The sequence below is a fragment of the Eriocheir sinensis genome, chromosome 7, assembly GCF_024679095.1.
Source record: "Eriocheir sinensis breed Jianghai 21 chromosome 7, ASM2467909v1, whole genome shotgun sequence".
NCBI lineage: Eukaryota > Metazoa > Arthropoda > Malacostraca > Decapoda > Varunidae > Eriocheir > Eriocheir sinensis.
Genome location: NC_066515.1, coordinates 9195042 through 9215117, shown reverse-complemented (window position 1 = coordinate 9215117; position 20076 = coordinate 9195042). Strand labels below are relative to the sequence as shown.

The following is a 20076-nucleotide window of genomic DNA, read 5'->3' as shown; positions in this document are numbered from 1 at the left end:
TCAACGATATGGATGTTGGACTCAATAATCGCATTAGTAACTTTGCAGACGACACAAAGATTGGTAACTCGGTTCTCACTGACGAAGACAGGCAAAGCCTCCAAGAGGATTTGCACAAAATTTCAGCTTGATCGGATAGATGGGAGATGCACTTTAACGTAGACAAGTTCCAGGTCCTTCAAGTTGGAACAAGAAATAAGGAGTTCGATTACGAAATGGGCGGCGTTAAACTCACAAACGTTCAATGCGTTAAGGACCTTGGGGTCAAAATCGCGTCAAACCTCAAATTCTCACATCAATGCATCGATGCAGCAAATAAAGCGAAAAGAATGTTGGGCTTCATGAAAAGAAACTTTTTATTGAAGAATAAAGATGTAATACTTCCGCTCTACAATAGGTTAGTCAGACCCCACTTGGAATATGCGGTACAGTCTTGGTCTCCCCACCATGCAAAGAACATTGCTAAATTAGGTGTTCAACGTCGGGCAACAAAAATGATCCCTTCCTTGCGCAACAAATCCCACGAAGAAAGGCTTTCCACCCTGAACATGTTCTCTCTTGAGAAACGTCGCCTCCGAGGAAAACTGATCGAATGTTTTAAAATACTTAATGGTTTCACGAATGTAGACAGAACAAAATTGTTTATGATCGATGACACTTAGCGAACGAGGAACAATGGCATAAAACTCAAATGTAGACAAGTAAATTCAGACTGCACCAAATTTTTCTTCACCAACGTTGTAGTGCGAGAATGGAATAAGCTCCCACCTTCTGTGATCCAGTGTAACACGATTGACTCCTTTAAAAACAAGCTCGACCGTCACTTCCTTGAACTTAATATTAACTAGAGTAGAAATGCAACGTTTTGGAGCCATCTGATTAATGTAGAATCACTTAGGTTTAAGGACAGACCACCTAGTCTGGACCATGGGGTCTGTGTGGTCTGATTTTCTATGTAAATCTATTATGTAAATCTCTCTCTCTCTCTCTCTCTCTCTCTCTCTCTCTCTCTCTCTCTCTCTCTCTCTCTCTCTCTCTCTCTCTTTTGATGTACATTCCGTAGGATAAGGAAACTCCAGCCTAAGTTGTATATTCACATTGTTTAATCACCCTTTTTTCTCTCCCCTCTCTTCAGAATCCAACGGGAGTCTTGTGGTGAGGCCCGGCGAGGTCCCCTGAGTAACCAGCAGTAACATGGGCCATTAGCGACTCCCTGAAGGAGAGAGTGCGTGGCTCTGGGGACGCCGCCACCTTCTCGAGAGCTTCTCTCGTTGAGCCGCAAGTGTTCCCGACTCTTTTTTGGCAACGGAAGGAAAAGAGAAAACAAAGGAAAGAGTAGAAAGAGACTGTTCTTTTGGACGTTTTTCATATTCTTTTAAGGTGGAGTCTATCGCCTCATGTGTAGCGGTTGGCAGGCCGAAGAAACTCGTCAATAGATAGATATTCATCTTCCTGTTATTGCTCTTTCCATTTATCTATACTCCTCCTCAATCTCCTCATGACTTCCTATCGTTTGCATTCTGAAGGATAATGAAGAAGAATAAAACATCAGAGCGTCGTCATCGTTGATTGGCCGGCGCTGTGGGAGTCGAACACGGAGTTTCCCCTCCAAGGCGATTATCATCACCAACACCCCCCCTGCGGGGTAACCACCCCTGGAATTCCCCGTGTTCTGATCGGCCGCGGTTCTCATCGGAGCCGTTAAAGCAATCCATTTGATCAAACATTAGAGGGGATGATCTTGCCGATCGAGGAATATAATTCTATCTAATTAAGGCTCATCAGGTCGCAAGCCTCTCAGAAGCCGGCACACTGATCGCTTCTTCCTCACTCCTTCAACTCAGCCCCTATCCCCCCTCCCTCACTCCTTCAACTCAGCCCCTGCCGATTCCCTCCTTCACCGGCCGCTTCTCGTAACTCATCTCCCATTGGTCAATCTGCTTGACAAAAGCGTGGAGTGACCTTTGTATCGGCTACGCGTGAAGGCCACAGGGGGCGAGAGAAGCTCCACTGATTGTCTGCGCGACTTTGGAGACTGTCGAGGCGCGGGATTGGTTGCAGGGGCAAGAGAGAGGAGACCCTGTCTGCCTGCCTCCCTTCCTTGGCCGAGTCAACAAAATTACTAATTAGAGCGCCAAGGAGACACATGAGGGATGGAGAAGGAAGAGGGGCGAAAAAAATTATACTGCAATTACCGTGAGGTATCCAGGGGGAAAATCCTCACAGAGGAAGATTAGTCTGAAAGTTGCGAGTTTCCCTTCTGGTTTTATGCCTGCACGAGAAGAGCCACGGAGACAGGGGGAGGCGGAGACGGCAGAGTCGTCGTCAGCGGCAGGAAGAGGAAAAGGAAGCAAGCCGTGAACCCACCCGCCGAACCAGACTGTTCAGGAAAAGTTTGTAAAATTCTTGCGAAAAATAGCCCGTTGCTCGCGTGTGTACCGCCGGCAGCGCGGTGTTTTTAGATTAGTGTTTTTATCTCTCGTCGGTGTGAAAGAGAAACCGATCTCCGTGAGCCAGAGACGTCAACTAATGTTGAGGAAAAGAACACTTGACGGGCAGCGTACCAAACCGGAAACTTGACCGGAAAAAGTTTTGTTGTAGGAAGAGTGAGGGAAAGGACAACGCGAAACTAATGTTAACACTGAAAGAGAAAATGAAGCGGCAACAAAATAGGTAAAATTCAGTGATTAACTTTATATATAACAAAAGACGGACGATTGCCCTCTGGCCCAGGTGTATCAGGAAGAAAAACGGGCGTGGCGCGGGTGTTTGTCGGTGCCTCTGTGTTTGAGCGCGTCGGGTATCAGCGGCCACGCACAACTTACGAAGGCGAGGAATCAATCGGTAACGCGTTAGGAACTGGCTCCTGGTCTAGGAATTGGCACGTCTCGCTCCCTTGGCTCGTGGCGTCGGCAATATATCGCCTCCACTGACAACCTGACACCCCCACCTTGACGCTCTCTGGAAGGGACACAAATTGGACATCAATAAAGCTCAACCCCAAGACGATCCTGCCACCACCACCACCCACCCACCATCAACACACCCACCACGAACACCTCAGCACGACTAATGTGTGCACCGCGAATCCTGCTGGCGGATATCAACACACACGCACGCAACAAATATCCTGCAGACTCAGGCGGGGAACATTAGCCATTATATATGCCATCTTTCTCGTGTCTCTCCCAAGGCGGTGCACAAATCCGGCTCACTTTCTGAGCGATATGGATGATGTCGCGCCTCCAACCCATCCCCGCTACACACGCAGCCTCAAGAACACGCGAATAAACTATCCGTGTCAGTGAGAGTCTGTGAGTGCCTCCACCCCTGCCCCGCCTAACACCCCGACTCAGGAACACGTGAAGAAACTGTCCGTGTCTGTGAGAGTCTGTGAGTGCCTTTCCGGCGTGTGGGACGTGTAACAGACGCACCTACTCTAGGCGGAGAAAAACAGGAAGTTAGAGAATGGTAGTTTAATGAAGATAGTGACGTGAAGGCGTGTGTTAGCGCCTCACCTGTGCTGTGTCTGGGGGCGTGTACCTGTGCATCGCTAACCGTTCACTGCCACTAGCAGCACCACTACCACCGCCGCCGCCCACAATGCTGCCCTCGCCAGGACGCCTTCTCGCCCTCCTTGCCTGCTGCCTCGGCGTCACCCTCACCCCCGCTGCAGCTTATCGTAAAGGTACGTGCGTCATTCCCTTTCCAAATATCTACCTACAATAGTTACCCATTACCCAAGCAACATTACTTTATGTTGCTTGTTGTCTTCAGTTATCTGTGCTGTGTTCTTTCATATTTTGTTTTTTTGTTATTACTTAAATATATATATATATATATATATATATATATATATATATATATATATATATATATATATATATATATATATATATATATATATATATATATATATATATATATATATATACATACGCGTTTTAACCCGGTAGCTGCGGGGATCATGTTTCTTAAAGGTCCCTCTAAGCGAGAAAAAGGGGAAAAAATCATCACTCACACAAACCATGTCATAATATATATCTAAGCATTTGTGATCAGTTTATACATCATGTATTTTTGGGGGTTTATATCATGGCACAAATTTGGCCCATCGCTGCTACACGGTAAAGCCACAAATTTGCCCCGTCCCTGCTACCGGGTTAATACACCTTGAGGATCATTAGAGGCAGCAGGTGAGTTTAAATAGTTATCAAAACTATTCAGAGTATTATGCTCTCCCAATATTCAAATTCATGTCAGCAAGTAAGATTATTCTGGGTGGAATCGTCCCTCAAAGTACAGGTCGAGAGTCAGCACCAGGTCCTCAAAACATGACTTGCCGGCTCGCCTGCTCCACTAGACATATGCATAAATACTGGATGAGATGCCTCTCACTACGCATTGCCATCACGAGCCTTGCCTCGGGTCGAGAGGGTGTGCATAAACCCAACTGGGTTCCATCAAGGAAAGTATGAAGACCATTGGTCCAAGGCAAGCTCCGTTACGCCCCAGAGAAAGGATGTTGCACGCATTACTCTTTGAACACCCACACCTGTAAGGAATAAATGGGGCAAAGCGCCGGGGAGTGGTCATCACCTTGGGCAAACCCGAATATCAGAGCAGGAATTGTACAAAACTACACCCCGTGAATACAGCGAGTGCGTCGCTTTGTGCTTGTGCTCTCATAACACAAGGAAGGAATTTCACAACTATTAGCTGCTGGTGCTTCTCCTCCTCCTCCTCCTCCTCTTCCTCCTCCTCCTCCTCCTGATACTACTACTACTACTACTACTACTACTACTACTACTACTACTACTACTACTACTACTGCCAATAATAACAATAATAATAATAATAATAATAATAATAATAATAATAATAATAAAAATAATTCCTCTCTCTTACTACACCACACTACATTTACACAACACACACACCTTTTCCCAAAATTAAAAATTAAAAATGGCTAACGAAAACACCGCCTCGGAGTCCCCGCCCCGGGGGTGGGGGTGGGGTGGGAGACCATAAATTCCCCCAGGGAGGACTCCCCTTCTGGCTGCCGACTTGAGAGGTGTCCTGATGACTCCTCGAACCTCCTCCTTATCAATTTCTGCAACTTTCGCGGTCTTCGTTCAGATTTTCATTCTGTGGAACACCATCTCTCCTCCTCTAAACCTCACCTTCTCTTCCTCACCGAAACACAGGTTTCTGAGGCTACTGACAGCAACCTCTACTCTGTTCCCTCCTACTATCTCAATCCTAAGTTTCAATCTAAAGCTAGATGTTGCGCCTACGTGCGCAACGACATCACTTGCTCTCGTGCCCACGACCTTGATTCTTCTGAATTTTCCACCATCTGGCTAAGTCTTCATTGTCATTCTATTACTAAATACATCTATGCTGTTTATCTTTCGCCTAACTCTACTAACTATGTAAAATTCTTTGACTATTCGAACTCTAAAGTGGAGCGCATCTTGGCTCACTCTCCCTTTGGTGAAATCTCCATCTTGGGAGATTTCAATGTTCACCACCAGGTTTGGCTTTCATCCTCTTTCGCTGACCAGCCTGGTGAACAAGCCTACAACTTTGCTCTCCTCAACGACCTAGAGCAGTTGGTTCAGCATCCTACTCGTATTCCCGACCGTCTTGGAGACAGGCCCAACATTCTAGACCTCTTCCTTACCTCTAATCCTTCTGCTTACTCTGTCAAACTGTTCTCTCCGTTGGGCTCCTCCGATCATAACCTTATTTCTGTATCCTGTCCTATCGCTCCTGTACATCCTCTGGACCCACCGAAGAGGCGATGCTTCTGGCATTTTGCTTCAGCTCGGTGGGACGACCTGAGGATGTACTTTTCCGATTTCCCGTGGAATGATTACTGCTTCCAGGAGAGAGACCCCTCTGTGTGTGCTCAGCGCATCACAGAGGTGATTGTCTCTGGAATGGAGGCATACATTCCACGTACTTTCTCTACTCCTCATGCTAAAAAGCCTTGGTTTAATCATGCTTGTTCTCGTGCTATTAAAGATAGAGAGGCAGCTCACAAAAGGTTCCAGAGCCTTCGAACTCCCGCTAACTTTGATCTTTACATTTCATCCCGGAATCGTGCCAAACCTATTCTCCGATTTACTAAAACTTCTTTCAATAATAGAAAATGTCAACACCTTGCTTCTTCTAGTTCTTCCCGTGACTTCTGGCATCTAGCCAAAAATATCTCCTCCAATTTCACTTCTTCCTCTTTCCCTCCTCTCCTTAACCCTGACGGCAGCACTGCCGTCTCATCTGTTTCTAAAGCTGAACTCTTCGCTCAAACTTTCCGTAAGAACTCCGCCCTGGACGATTCTGGGCATATTCCTCCTACTCATCCCCCCTCTGACTCCTTTATGCCTGTTATTAAGATTCTTCCAAATGATGTTTTCTATGCCCTCTCTGGCCTCAACTTTCAGAAGGCTTATGGACCTGATGGAGTGCCTCCTCTTGTCCTTAAAAACTGTGCTTCTGTGCTGACACCCTGCCTGGTCAAACTCTTTCGTCTCTGCTTATCAACATCTATCTTTCCTTCCTGCTGAAAGTATGCCTTTGTACAGCCTGTGCCTAAGAAGGGTGACCGTTCCAATCCCTCAAACTACCGCTCTATAGCTTTACTTTCTTGTCTATCTAAAGCTTTTGAATCAATCCTTAACCGGAAGATTCAAAAGCACCTTACCACTTCTAACCTTCTATCTGATCGCCAGTATGGATTCCGCAAGGGGCGTTCTACTGGCGATCTTCTTACTCTCTTAACTGACTCTTGGTCATCCTCTCTTAGCAGTTTCGGTGAAACTTTCTCTGTTGCGCTAGACATATTGAAAGCCTTCGATAGAGTCTGGCACCAGTCTTTGCTTTCTAAACTGTCCTCTTTCGGATTCTGTCCCTCTCTCTGTTCCTTTATCTCCAGTTTCCTTTCCGGCCGTTCTATCTCTGCGGTGGTAGACGGTCACTGCTCTTCCCCTAAACCTATCAACAGTGGCGTTCCACAGTGCTCTGTCCTATCACCCACTCTCTTCCTGTTATTCACCAATGATCTTCTTTCCGTAACAAACTGTCCTGTCCACTCATACGCCGACGACTCCACTCTGCATTATTCAACTTCTTTCAATAGAAGACCCTCTCAACGGGAAGTACACGACTCCAGACTGGAGGCTGCAGAGAGCTTAACCTCAGACCTTGCTATCATTTCCGATTGGGGCAGAAGGAACCTTGTGTCCTTCAATGCCTCAAAAACTCAATTTCTCCACCTATCAACTCGACACAATCTTTCTAACACCTATCCTCTATTCTTCGACAACACTCAGCTGTCACCGTCTTCAGCACTAAACATCCTCGGTCTATCCTTAACTTAAAATCTCAACTGGAAACTTCATATCTCCTCTCTCGCTAAATCGGCTTCCTCGAGGTTGGGGGTTCTGTATCGTCTCCGCCAGTTCTTCTCCCCCGCGCCCTTGTCCGCCCTTGTATGGAGTATGCATCTCACGTGTGGGGAGGCTCCATTCACACAGCTCTTCTGGACAGAGTGGAGTCTAAGGCTCTTCGTCTCATCAGCTCTCCTCCTCCTACTGATAGTCTTCTACCTCCACCACGGTGTTGCCTCTATTTCTATCTTCTATCGATATTTCCACGCTGACTGCTCTTCTGAACTTGCTAACTGCATGCCTCCCCCCCTACCGCGGCCCCGCTGCACACGACTTTCTAGTCATGCCCATCCCTATACTGTCCAAACCCCTTATGCAAGAGTTAATCAGCATCTTCACTCTTTCATCCCTCACGCTGGTAAACTCTGGAACAATCTTCCTTCATCTGTATTTCCTCCTGCCTACTACTTGAACGTTTTCAAAAGGAGGGTATCAGGACACTTCTCTTCCCGAAATTGACCTTTCTTTCGGCCACCTCTTTTGATACTTTTTTGGGAGCAGCGAGTAGCGGGCTTTTTTTTTTATTATTGTTTGTTTTGTGTGTGTGCCCTAGAGCTGTCTCCTTTGTTGTAAAATAATAATAATAATAATAATAATAATAATAATAATAATAATAATAATAATACTTCTGCTACTTTTACTACTACTGCTTCTACTGCTACTACTTATAATATTTCTACTTTTACTACTACTACTACTACTACTACTACTACTATTACTACTGCTGCTGCTTCTGCTACTACTACTACTACTACTACTACTACTACTACTACTACTACTACTACTACTACTACTAATAATAATAATAATAATAATAATATTACTACCACTACTACTACTACTACTACTACTACTTCTACTACTACTTCTACTACTACTACTGCTACTTCTACTGCTACTACTACTACTACTACTACTGCTACTACTTTTTTTTTTTATCTACTACTACTACGGGCCTCCATCTATTAGAGTTGCTACTACTACTTCTACTACTACTACTACTACTATCACTCGGCCTAGATGATCGTCCTTGCTCACGGTCATGTCACAAGCATTGCACGATACCTCTGAAATTTGAAAGCCTTGCAGTCTTGTGTGTTCATGTCACGAGGAGAGGAAAGGTGCACTTCACGACAAACGGCTCCCTCTCACGGCATAACGACCAACTGAAATGAAACACACTTTCCTTTGCTTGGCGTTTGCGCTCTTGGTGCTGTTTTTGTTGTTGTTGGTTGTGGTGGTGGTTGAGACTGATTTAACGAGAGGTGGGGCATTACTGTGAATTATGAAAGTGATGTAGTTTGGTCCTACACGCATCGCGCAGTGTGGTATGTGCTTCATCATGATGGTATGTGGGGAGGTGATGAAAGGTGATGTGAGGTAGTGCGGTGTGATACGTTTTGATGCTCTCTTTTTATCACATCTCACCACAGGCTGCCTCCCTCATCGGGGAATGGCTAAGTAATTGGCTCACTTACTGACTACGCATGCAACTTCTCTCGGCCATGATGGTGGTGGTTGTGTTGGTGTCTGGTGATGGTGGCGGTGGTTGTGGTGGTAGTGACCGTGGTGGTGGTTGCGGTGGTGTGTGATGGTGCTGAGCGACGTTATCACCGCCGCCAGTTGCTAGTTTTGCCGCTGCTGTCGCCGCTGAATATTTCTATTTTTTTTCTTTTTCATTTCCATTCTTGTTCCAGTGATGTTGTTACTTGGTACGTGTGTCTGTCCCTCTGCCTCCCTGTCTCTTTATGTCTGTCTGTCGGGCTAACTCGATGGTTGACGCTGTGTCTATGTCTGTATGTATGTATGACAGGTTCGTTGTCTGTCTGTCTGTTTGGCTCGCTCTTCCTTTCTATCAGCGTTTCTTTATCCTGTGCACGGGTTCGCGAGGGCATGGGAGTGCTGGTAGTGTGTTGATGTGAAGGGCAGTCTGCGAGGGGTGGAGGGACAACAAGAGGGGAGTGAAAGGAAAGGAAAATAGGTGTGTGATGGGAGTTTGACTAAGCCGTCATTACTTCACACATTTTTCCCATCATCCATCATGTTCATTTTTTTTCGTTTCGTACATGAATGCTTACACACACTCTTCTCTCTCTCTCTCTCTCTCTCTCTCTCTCTCTCTCTCTCTCTCTCTCTCTCTCTCTCTCTCTCTCTCTCTCTCTCTCTCTCTCTCTCTCTCTCTCTCTCGTTCTCTCTCTTCACCAGCGCATCTTTTGTTTGTGATCTATGTAAACATGAACAGATTTTTTCCTGTATTGGTTTCTCTTTTTTTTTTCTCTCTCCATTTTTTGCTCTTTTGTCTTCTCTGTGTCCTGATATTTTTGTCTTATCTTCTGAGTACTATGATTTATTTTTTTTCCTTCCCTTTACTCCTCATCCCTTTCCTTCTCTCTATCCTATTTTTCTTCTTTCCAATCTTTCATCCTCTCCTTCAACTAAACTTTTTTTCCTTCATTATTTAATTCCCTCAAATCCCTGTCCCCTTTCTTCGTTGTCTCCATTTGCCTTTTCTTCCCTCCTCTTCTGTCGTCATCACATGCTCTCACTCTTAACTGCTTCTTTATAATTAAATTTTCTTCCTCTTCACTCTTTTCTCTCATATCCGCATCCCAAGCTATCGTTTTCTTCTTTCCTTCTTTTCTTCCTCTGCACTCTTTTCTCTCTTATCCTCATCCCAAGCTATCGTTTTCTTCTTTTCCCTTTTCGTCTCCACTTCTCGCATCTTCTCTCCTCTCCCTCCTCCCTCTTCGCCCACAGCCTGTCTTACTCCTCTTTCTTATCTCTCATCCTCTGCCTTCCTTCTCTTCCTTACCCTCCCGTCCTCACCGCAAGGTCCCACTTTTACGTAACTTTTTTTCCTTTTTCTCATTCATATTTTCTCTCTTCTCCATTCCGTGCTCGTTCATTTCCTTCCCTCTCCGCCCCTCCTTCCCATCTCTCCTCTCACCATCTACTTTCCTCCCCTCTCCTTCTCCTCCTTCCTCTCCTTATTTTTGTAATCGTTGCCTCTGTGATCGTTCTTCAGCCTTCATTGTATATTAGCTCCCTCTCTGTCCTCTTGCCCTATTTTCTCTTTATTCACTCCACCATTCCACTTCTTCAAGGCTTCTCTCGTATTTGGCCTTAACACCTATTTAATGCTATCTGTCTATGCCTTTCCTCTTTTCCACACTTGTATGTCTCTTGTTTCTCCTATTCAACTTTGATTATGTTTTTTTTCATCTACGTTCCCCTCATTTTTGCACCTCGTCATTTATCATTCCCATTTTCTGCCTTTGCCTTTTGTGTGCATTTATTTTTCATTTCACGTCGCACTTTTTCTCTCACCTATTGCTCTCTTTCTCTTTTTCTCCATGTGCCTGTTTTATTGTTCCTATCTCTACATTTTATTATTCTTCATGCACCTTCTTTACTTCATCATTTCCATGCATTCCGGCGTCTCCTCTCCAACCCTTCTGCCCACCCCCAAAATCTCCACTCCCTCCGCCCGCACCACCACCAGCACTCTTACAACTCTCCCATACACCTCCAACTACTCCAGTACCTCCCACGCACCCGCCACTCACGCACTTACCACCACCAGCCACTATTACCCAACCAGCACATTTCTCCATGTCCTCCAACACCTTAACTTCCCCACCAGGTCTTTCTGTTCCTTCGTCCACCACCAACACCCTGACAGCGCTCCCGTACACTTCAACAACCCATCCAATCACCAAAGCCCTGTTAAGTAACCGCCACTTTTTCCCCTGTGTCCTTCAAGACCTCTCCACTAAACCCTTCACTTTGCTACCAGATCTTTTTGCTCCTTCGGCCTTCTCCTTTTTTAGCTTCACACTGTCCACCAGCCACCAGCCACGCCTCTCCCTCTTCATCATACCCATCAACATCTTCTCATAAAAAAGCAGTTCCTATTGTGTTCTTTCCCTTTTACCAGCTCCCCTACATGCTCCTCCCCTGCGCAGTCACCTCAAGCTATCACCTCTTTCCAACTTCTTCTCAGAACCCTCGATTTGGCCTGTCATCCAGTCGACTATTCCCTTAACCTCTTAGTACCAGTATCTTGTTGCGCTGCCCTTACTCCATCTCCTCCCTTATGACTTTATACCATTTCCCATTCTTCTGTTTTGTTTTCTCTTCCCATGACACCCAATCCCCATCTTTATCCCCAAGAGCCCCACTACAGTCGTCTTCTACTCCTCTATTTACTCTATTATAATCAGTTTCTATATATAACTATTTTTATCCTTCCCTTTACGGTTGCTTTTCCTCCTTCTAGGCCTGAGCTGTGGTTAAGAAGACGAGGGGGAGGAGGGCATTTAGGAAGATAAGAAAGTAGCCAAAGAGGAGTTTGAAAGGAAAGAGGTGTGTAGGGGAGTTATGGAGGAGGGAAGGACTAAGAGCTAGAAAATTAGGTGAAGAGAAGATAAGGAGGAGGAGGAGGAGGAGGAGGCACCGTAAGGAGGTGTTGAGAGCTGATAATAACGTGGAGAGAAGGAGGGATGGAAGGAGTAAGGGTAAGAGCCAAAAAAGGAAAAGAAAAGAGTAGGAAAAGGAATAGAGTGGCCAAGGAGAATGGAAATAATGCTGTGTGTCTTTACGGGGGAAACAGGGCCGAGTTATGAGGGTGGAGGATGTTTTTAAGAGACTGTGTGTGTGTGTGTGTGTGTGTGTGTGTATGTTACACACACACACACACACAGCCCCCCTACACACACTTTCAGTTTACTTCTCATTCATTAAGGGTGTTTTTTTTTTTTCTCGGCGAAAAAACAGCCAAAAAATTGAACCACGGCTTTGCTTACACTTAGCTCTCCTCCCGTACCGCATCTGTTGGATTTAAAGGCCAATTACAGGGCCATGAGGAACGAAGAAATGCTTCCAGTTGATTCTTTGTAACAAGGGCGATTCCTCTCATTTTTATGCCGCTCGTAAAATGTTCGATGGATGTGCGTGCGTGCGTGCGTCCGTGTGTGTGTGTGTGTGCGTGTGTGTGTGTGTCATTCGAGTACCCTCCTTTGAGAACTCGATAATTGCCTTGCCTTTCTTTCCTCTCCCTCCCATGTTCCCTCCCCTCCCCCATCTTTCCTCTACCCCCTTTCCCGTCACATTCCTTCATCTCCGTACATCATCTGTTATCTTTTCCCTTTCAGCTACCTCCATCAGCTTGATTTCTACATTTTCGTTTCTCTCTCCCCTCCCCTTTTCTTTGTCTCACTTCCCACCTACATTCCTCTCGTCATTTCCATTACCCGTCCCTCCCTTTCTTGTTTCTTATCCTTTTCTCCTCGTTTTTTCCTCCCTTCCCTCCCCTCCTAGTATAGAAAAGGTGCCTGATTATCAGAGAGCGAATTTCGTAAGACTCCGATCAATTCTAAATAATTCTGACTGGACTGAAATCTCGGCGGAAACAGATATTGATAAATCTTGGGGGGCCTTCACCACAATATTGAACAATGCCATAAGCATATGCGTACCCTATCTCAATAAGACGTTCAGCTTTTAAGAAGAAACCCAAATGGTGGAATAACGAAATTCAAAATAGCCTATCTCTTAAAAAAACGCGTATACAGTAGATACATATCAACTCAGAGTGAGGCTGATAAACTAAAGTTGGACAGAATTCGCCGCGAAACCAAGAAATTAATAAAACGAAGCAAGAAAAATCTTCAAGAATATATAGCGGAAACGAGTAAATCTAATCCTGAAGATTTTTTTAGCTATGTAAATAATAAAAAGTCACTCACTTGTGGTATCGGACCGCTTGCTAATGATAATGGTAACCACACGAACGATAAAAATGAAATGGCTACAATCCTAAATAACTTTTTCGCATCCGTATTTACCGACGAAGATTGTTTATCACCTCAACCGCCGGAGGTTAGAGGGACCGAAAAGATATTAAGTGGCGTGCTCATCGTAGAAAGTGACATTTTACGCACAATTGAAAAGATTAAAGTAAGCAAAGCTCCTGGTCCAGACAAAATTACCCCTAGGGTCTTAAAAGAAATCAAACATCAAATTTGTAAACCGCTCTCCATCATATTCAATAAATTTTTAACAGCTGGAAAAGTTCCGTCGGATTGGAAACTAGCAAATGTCACACCAATTTTCAAAAAGAGGGATAAGTCTCATCCAGGAAACTATCGACCAATTAGCCTGACATCTATTGTTTGTAAGTTAATGGAGACGCGACAATATGGTGAAATTCTTCGAAGAAAATAATATAATAAATAATTCGCAGCATGGCTTCCGTAGTAAACGTTCGTGTTTAACTAACTTACTTAATTTTTTTTCATTATATTTTTGAGGTGTTCGATGAAAGCAGATCAGTAGATATCATATATCTGGATTTTCAGAAGGCATTTGATAAGGTCCCCCACCAACAATTGCTCAGCAAACTATTGGCGCACGGTATCTCGGGTAACATTCACAATTGGCTTGTGGATTGGCTCTCTGAGCGGAAACAGAAAGTAGTTCTAAACGGTGTTACATCTAACTGGCTCAATGTCAGAAGCGGCGTACCTCAAGGATCAGTGCATGGCCCCATGCTCTTCTTAATTTATGTTAATGATATCGATGATGGACTCACTTGCAAAGTATCAAAATTTGCTGATGACACAAAAAATTGCTAGTAAAGTAACTGCGACACTCGACGAAGAAGCTTTACAATGAGATCTAGATCGACTTGCACGTTGGGCCGATCAATGGCAAATGAAATTTAACGTTGACAAATGTAAAGTGTTGCACATCGGAAAAAATAACAATCGCGTTCGGGACGTAATGAATGTCCAACAACTTTCTGCAGTAAGTAAAGAAAATGATCTTTGAATCACTATATCAAGCGATTTAAAGCCCGGTCAGCATTGTTCAGAGGTAGTTAAAACTGCAAACAAATTGGTTGGCTTCATCGGACGAATCTTTAATAATAAATCGGAAAAAGTAATATTAAGACTGTATAATTCGTTGGTTCGACCCCGTCTAGAGTACTGTGTACAGTTTTGGTGTCCCTATTACATAAAAGACATGGAAAAGTTGGAACGGGTTCAACGAAGAGTAACAAAGATGATTCCTAGGTTGAGAAATTTATCATATAAACAAAGGCTTAAAATAGTAAATTTAGTCAGCCCATCAAAACGAAGAATGCAAGGCATTCTAATAGAAGTGTTTAAAATGTTTAAAGGATTCAGTGATACTAATGCGGAAGATTACTTTACAATTGATCGATCAAATAGAACAAGAAGAAATCACAATTTGAAGATAAGTGGTAAAAGATTCTCGTCGCACGAAGCTAAACACTTTCTTCAATCGATTTGCTAATGTTTGGAACTCTCTACCCTGTGATGTCGTTAATAGTACAACAGTTACGGCCTTCAAGAATAGATTAGACAAGTATTTTGAATCCAACCAGCAACTATGATATTACTCATTGTCGTAATAACGTTAAGTTCTTTCGAATACTAGTGTCCTTGTCCGCTTTTATCGCCCGGTTAGTGGTAGCAGTAATGGTAGTTATTTCTTTTTTTCTACATAATTTCCATGCAGTTTTTCCATGCTGCATGGTTCTTTTTCCTTTCCTGCCAGCTTTGGCTGGAGGGATGGGGGGGTGGGGTGGAGCATTCGCCTTTGCTGTCCTTTCATCTTCCACCTTTGATTAGATAATTAGTGTAGCTTGTCACAAACAGCCTCGTAAGGACCAGCAGGTCTGCTGTTGTTTGTTCTTCCTTTGTGTTAATTTGTGTTCCTACCCTTCCCTTTACTTTCCATCCCTTCTCTTTACTCTCCCTGCTCCTCCCTTTCTCATCCCTCCTTATTTCTCACGCTACTTTCACCATATTTTCGCCTCCCCATCTCTCCCGTTTTCTTCCTTTTCCTCCCCAGTCCACCTGTCCTCCTCCATGTGTATTTCAAATGTTAAACGTTGTAAGCCCGTCTTAGGGGATGGAGAGAGAGGAGGAGAGAGAAGGATCAAGGGGTAGCGGAGGGAAGGAGTGAGGGAGAGCCTTGGAAGGTGTGGGGGAGATACTATGGAGTAAAGCGGAAATAGAAAGATTCTTAGGGTTGAGAGAGTGACGTAAAGTAAGTTTGAACAATAGGGAGAGAGAATAGAGTGAGCTGCTAGGGGGGAAGGAAGGTGAGAAGAGGTTGAGTGAAAGTGAGAGTGAGAGGAAGGTGAGAGGAAGGTTGAAGCGATACGGAGGTATTAAAGGAATGTAGGGAAGGAGAACATGAAAGGCAGAAAGAACAGGAGGATAAATGGTGATGGGATTCAGATAGGGAGGGAAGGAAACAGCAGAGTGAAATAGGGATCTGGAGGGAGAGTGTTAAGGAAGAAATTAAGGAAGGAGGGAAGAAGAGGTACTTTAGAAAAGAGAGTGGTTGTGTTTGTGTCTAGACGGGGAAGGAGGAGGAGGAGGAGGAAGTAATGCGTTAGTGTGGTGTTTAAGGAACGAGGAAGAGGATGTAATAAGTTGGTGTTATGCGCCTTTTTATGGTGATGCTGCCGTCTGCCTGGGAGGGGGGTGGGTGCTCCCTCCACCGGCCCCGCGCCCCCTGACTCTGTAGCAATGTGTGTGTCTCCTTGATGGTTGTGTCAAAGTACGCTGCCTATGAGTGTATTTGTTTGTCTGTTGGGGCGCCTCTAGAAGGTCTTGTTGTTGTTGTCATAACTTTAGATGAAGGGGAGTGGAAAATGGTCTTGGGGCCTTTTAGATAGTAAAGAAAATGTCCATCCCAGGAGAAAAAAAAAATAACGTCGTTGTGTTTGTGTCTCGACGAGGAAGGGGGAGGAGGAGGAGGAGGAGGAGGAGGAGGAGGAGAAAGAGGAAGAGGAGAAGGAGAAGTTCGTTGGCTTTGTTTGTGTTGTGTTTGTCGAGTTGATATTTTGTGTCATTCTCATATATATGGAAACCGGTCAATATGTATAAATGAAGGATAATGTTATCCAGCAGTCATATCAAAGGGTCTTTTTCATGGACTACTTTTATTAGTTTTTCTGCATTTGGAAGTACCGAATTAGTTTTCTTTTAGCAACTCACGTACATTTTTTGGAGTATATTTTTTTTCCTTTCCTTTCCCTCATTCCTCCTCCCCCACTTTAGACACGCCTGTTTTCCCTGTTCCCCAGACGGCAGAAAACTTAATATTCCACTTTTGAGTTGAGCGCGACTTGAAATAACTTTAGTCCGCGTGATCTCGGCAACATGTCACCCGCCAGACTACGAAGGGACCAGGGAACGGAAACCCCGCGGACGCAGCTTTCCTCCTTTTCCTCCTCCTCTTCCTCTTCATGCTCCTCTTCCAATTTCAACTCCTTTCAAATCTTCATCTTCTTTCTTGGTCTTTTTTTGTAGTTCCTTTTCTATTGAAATATTCCTCTCTCTAACATTGTTGTCTGTGTCTGTGTTTTGCTCTGTCTCAGGTTGTCGCGGACTTGACGCGAATAAGATAATGCGCCTTTATGTTACTCCGGCAGCGTCTGTTTGCTTCTTGTCTCAATGGTGTGGTTTCGTAGCATCCTCTTCAGTTTCGTTCATAACATACACACCTAAGGAACTATTGCTTACACGTTTTTTTAATATTTTTCTCAAGGGTATAGTCACGTTCGAGAGAGGTAACACACCATAATTATCCTCCTCCTCCAACTCCTCCCTCTTCTCCTGTTCTTTCCATTACACCTCCCTTTCTTTCCTCCTCCTTTCCTTCAATTTTTATTTTATTTTACCGTTTTATCTTTTATCCTTGCTAATTTGCTATCCTTTCCCCTCTTTCTTTCCACTTCTTCGAATCAGTCCCTCTTCCCCCTCCACGCCTTTCCTTTTTACCTCTAGTGGGGTATAGATCAGGCAGATAGGGCAGTTCTTCCCCCTTTACACCCTAACGATACTACCGCCTTACTTCTTCACACTCCCTGCCTCTCCTCCACCTCTCCTCAAACTCCCTTCCTCTCTTCTTCCTGAACACAAAGACTCTCCTCCACCTCCCCTTCATCTCTTCTTTAGATCCAAACTTTATTACCTAACTCCTTTTCTTTTTCTCATATGCATTTATCATTTTCCCTTTTTCCCCATCCTATATATACTTAACACATGATTTACTCCCCCTCCCCCCTTCACCCTTTTTATTATCTGTTATCTGGTTTATTCCTCTTTATTCCTCTTCATTACCTCTTGATCCACCTTCTCTCCCCGCCTTGTTCTCCTAATCATAACTTCAGCTTCCCCTTCCAGTCATGTTTCTTTCCTCCAGTCTTCATTCATTCTCCTATTCCATATCTTATATTCTCATCTCTCCTTCCCTCTCACCCTCTCCTTCACCCATTTGGCCTCCGCCCTTTCCTTTCCCTTTACCCCACGCTACTTCATTCTTCCTGCCTCCGCTTCCTCCACCATCTCAAACAATGTATTCCTCTCTCCCACCACTGTCTGTACACTCTTCCATCATCTTAACCTAGTGATTTTCCTTTTGTTTTATCACCGACATAAGTGGTTCGTGTCTTTTACCCTTTAACTTACCATTCCCTGTACTCCATAATGTTTCTTACCTTCCTCACATTCCTAAACCCTATGGCCTGACCCCTCTCACTCCCCAACCTCCTTTCTCCTCCTCCTTCACCCTCTACCCATTGACATGCCTTCGCACACCTTGCTTCTTTTCCACCCTGTCATCTTTCTCTTAAACCCTCTAAAATCCCTTGAATTGCCATTCCCTCCCCCTCCTCTACTCTTCACCACCACCCTTCATCGCCATATTGAAACCGCTTAATGTACTCTCTCCCACCCCCATTGATTCCCCTACTTTCTTTTCCTCTCCCACTTCTTTATATCCAAAGCCTCACCTTTCCTTCCCCTCTACTTTTCCTTCTTGCAGTGCCATGGATTTTCGCAGCCACCCTCTTACCCTAGTGACTTATGACCCCCTTCCCCCGCCGCCTTAACCCCCTGAGTAGCCGGCAGCTGACGAGGGGAGGGTCACCAGCTGGCACGTTGTCCGGACCGAAAACCGTGCTTTATGGTGTCCATTTGTCCTTCGCACGGGAGCAAGGATTGGCGGGGAATTGTAAAGATTCGACGTCGCCCACAGTCTTGAGGGTTTAAGGGCAGGGGGGGGGGGCGGCTTCTTAATGGTGAAGGGGCAAGGGAATAGGAGAGGATGAGTTCTGTTGTGAGGTATTGGGGGAGGGGGGGGGGGGTCAAAGTCCACCGTGCTGCTCTGACTATATCCTGGATTGGAGAGCAGGTGGCGGTTGTGGTGGTAACGGATAGCGTAGTTGTGGAGGAAGAGGAAATGTTTTGGAGGAGAAAAAAAATATTTATAAAAGTTTTAAAGTAACTGTATTGAGGGATAAAAGGAGAGGGAGATAAAGGCGGAAGATATTGATATGATGCTTCAGGAAAATGTCGCATGAAACAATAACAGAAGAAAGAGAAAAAACAAGTGGAGGAGGAAGAGGAGGAGGAGGATGCAGATAGTAAGGGGCGAGGAGGAGGAAAAGTATGAGATTGCTTTTATGTTCCGGATTGGCGAGCGTCTGAAGCACCTGGACTTATCTGGCCGGCTGGCTGGCTGCCGGAGTGGAGGATTTGACGGTCCGTCCAGTGCTCCTGACGTGTTCTCTCGGTTGGATAAAAAGGTGTGGGAAAATAGAGGAAAGGCGTTTAACGAAGGGTTTGGTTTGTGGATTTGAATGCGTTGGTTCCCTGCTCTTGTCGAGTAATTTTTTTTAGGATTAACTTTCTCCTTGTTTATAATAGTAGATTCTCGTCCTCTGTGTCACTGCTACTGCATTTCTCACGTGTGTCTGTGTGTCTGTATATATGTATTTTTTTTTTTGTGTGTGTGTGTGTGTTGTGTGTGTGGACGATCGCGCACGTGCCTGCGTGGTCTCTCTCTCTCTCTCTCTCTCTCTCTCTCTCTCTCTCTCTCTCTCTCTCTCTCTCTCTCTCTCTCTCTTTTTATTTAAACATCAAGATACATATCTTTTTTATTTAAACATCAAGATACATATGACAAAAGAGGGGGGGAAATTGTCTCCATGCTAAAGACGACCTCTGTCTTGAGGCCTCCTATCTTAAAGCGACACCAGGCATGAGCCGCCACCTTCACCTGCTGGGTGTGCATTGCCCTAACGCCCACTTCACCTGTGAAAGCGTTCCATAGGTGGGCCGTGGTACTCGTGAAGGCCCTCCGGCACCTGGCTGTGCGGCTTCTCGGGATTTCAAGGAGGAGGAGCCACCGTCGCTCTCATGGTGTGCTGGCTTCTCCTCCAAGGGACCCGTAGTGCCGCCAGGTGAGGTGTACGTTGGACCTGGGCCTTGTGTAGGACTGTGATGGCACCGACCCTTCTCCGGTGCCCGAGACTGTCGAGCATAACGCGGGGGGCGTCCTGCTGGTGGTGTAGCTGCTGTCGATGTTGCCGCTGCCGCCACTGGTGTCCATGTGGTCGCTGCTGCTGAGGGCTGCTGGCATCGCGGATGAGTCGCTCTGCCCTCCTCTGCACTCTGTCCAGCAGCGAGAGGTAACATTGGGCACTACTCATCCAAGAGAGAGGGGAGTATTCCATGACGGGCCTCACCTTGGCTTTGTACAGCCTCAGGAGGCCGTCTGCGTCGAGCAGGTACCG

At 45.2% G+C, this 20076-nt stretch overlaps 1 protein-coding gene across 1 annotated transcript in view; it reads left to right on the top strand.

Annotated features, from left to right (window-relative positions):
• Positions 1–20076, top strand: part of LOC126995288 (kin of IRRE-like protein 2) — a 299367-nt gene that overhangs the window by 140925 nt on the left and 138366 nt on the right. The window contains exon 4 of the mRNA XM_050854777.1: positions 1136–3688. Coding sequence (XP_050710734.1) covers positions 3604–3688 — 85 coding nt within the window. The 5' untranslated portion in view covers positions 1136–3603. The remainder of the gene's footprint in view (positions 1–1135; positions 3689–20076) is intronic.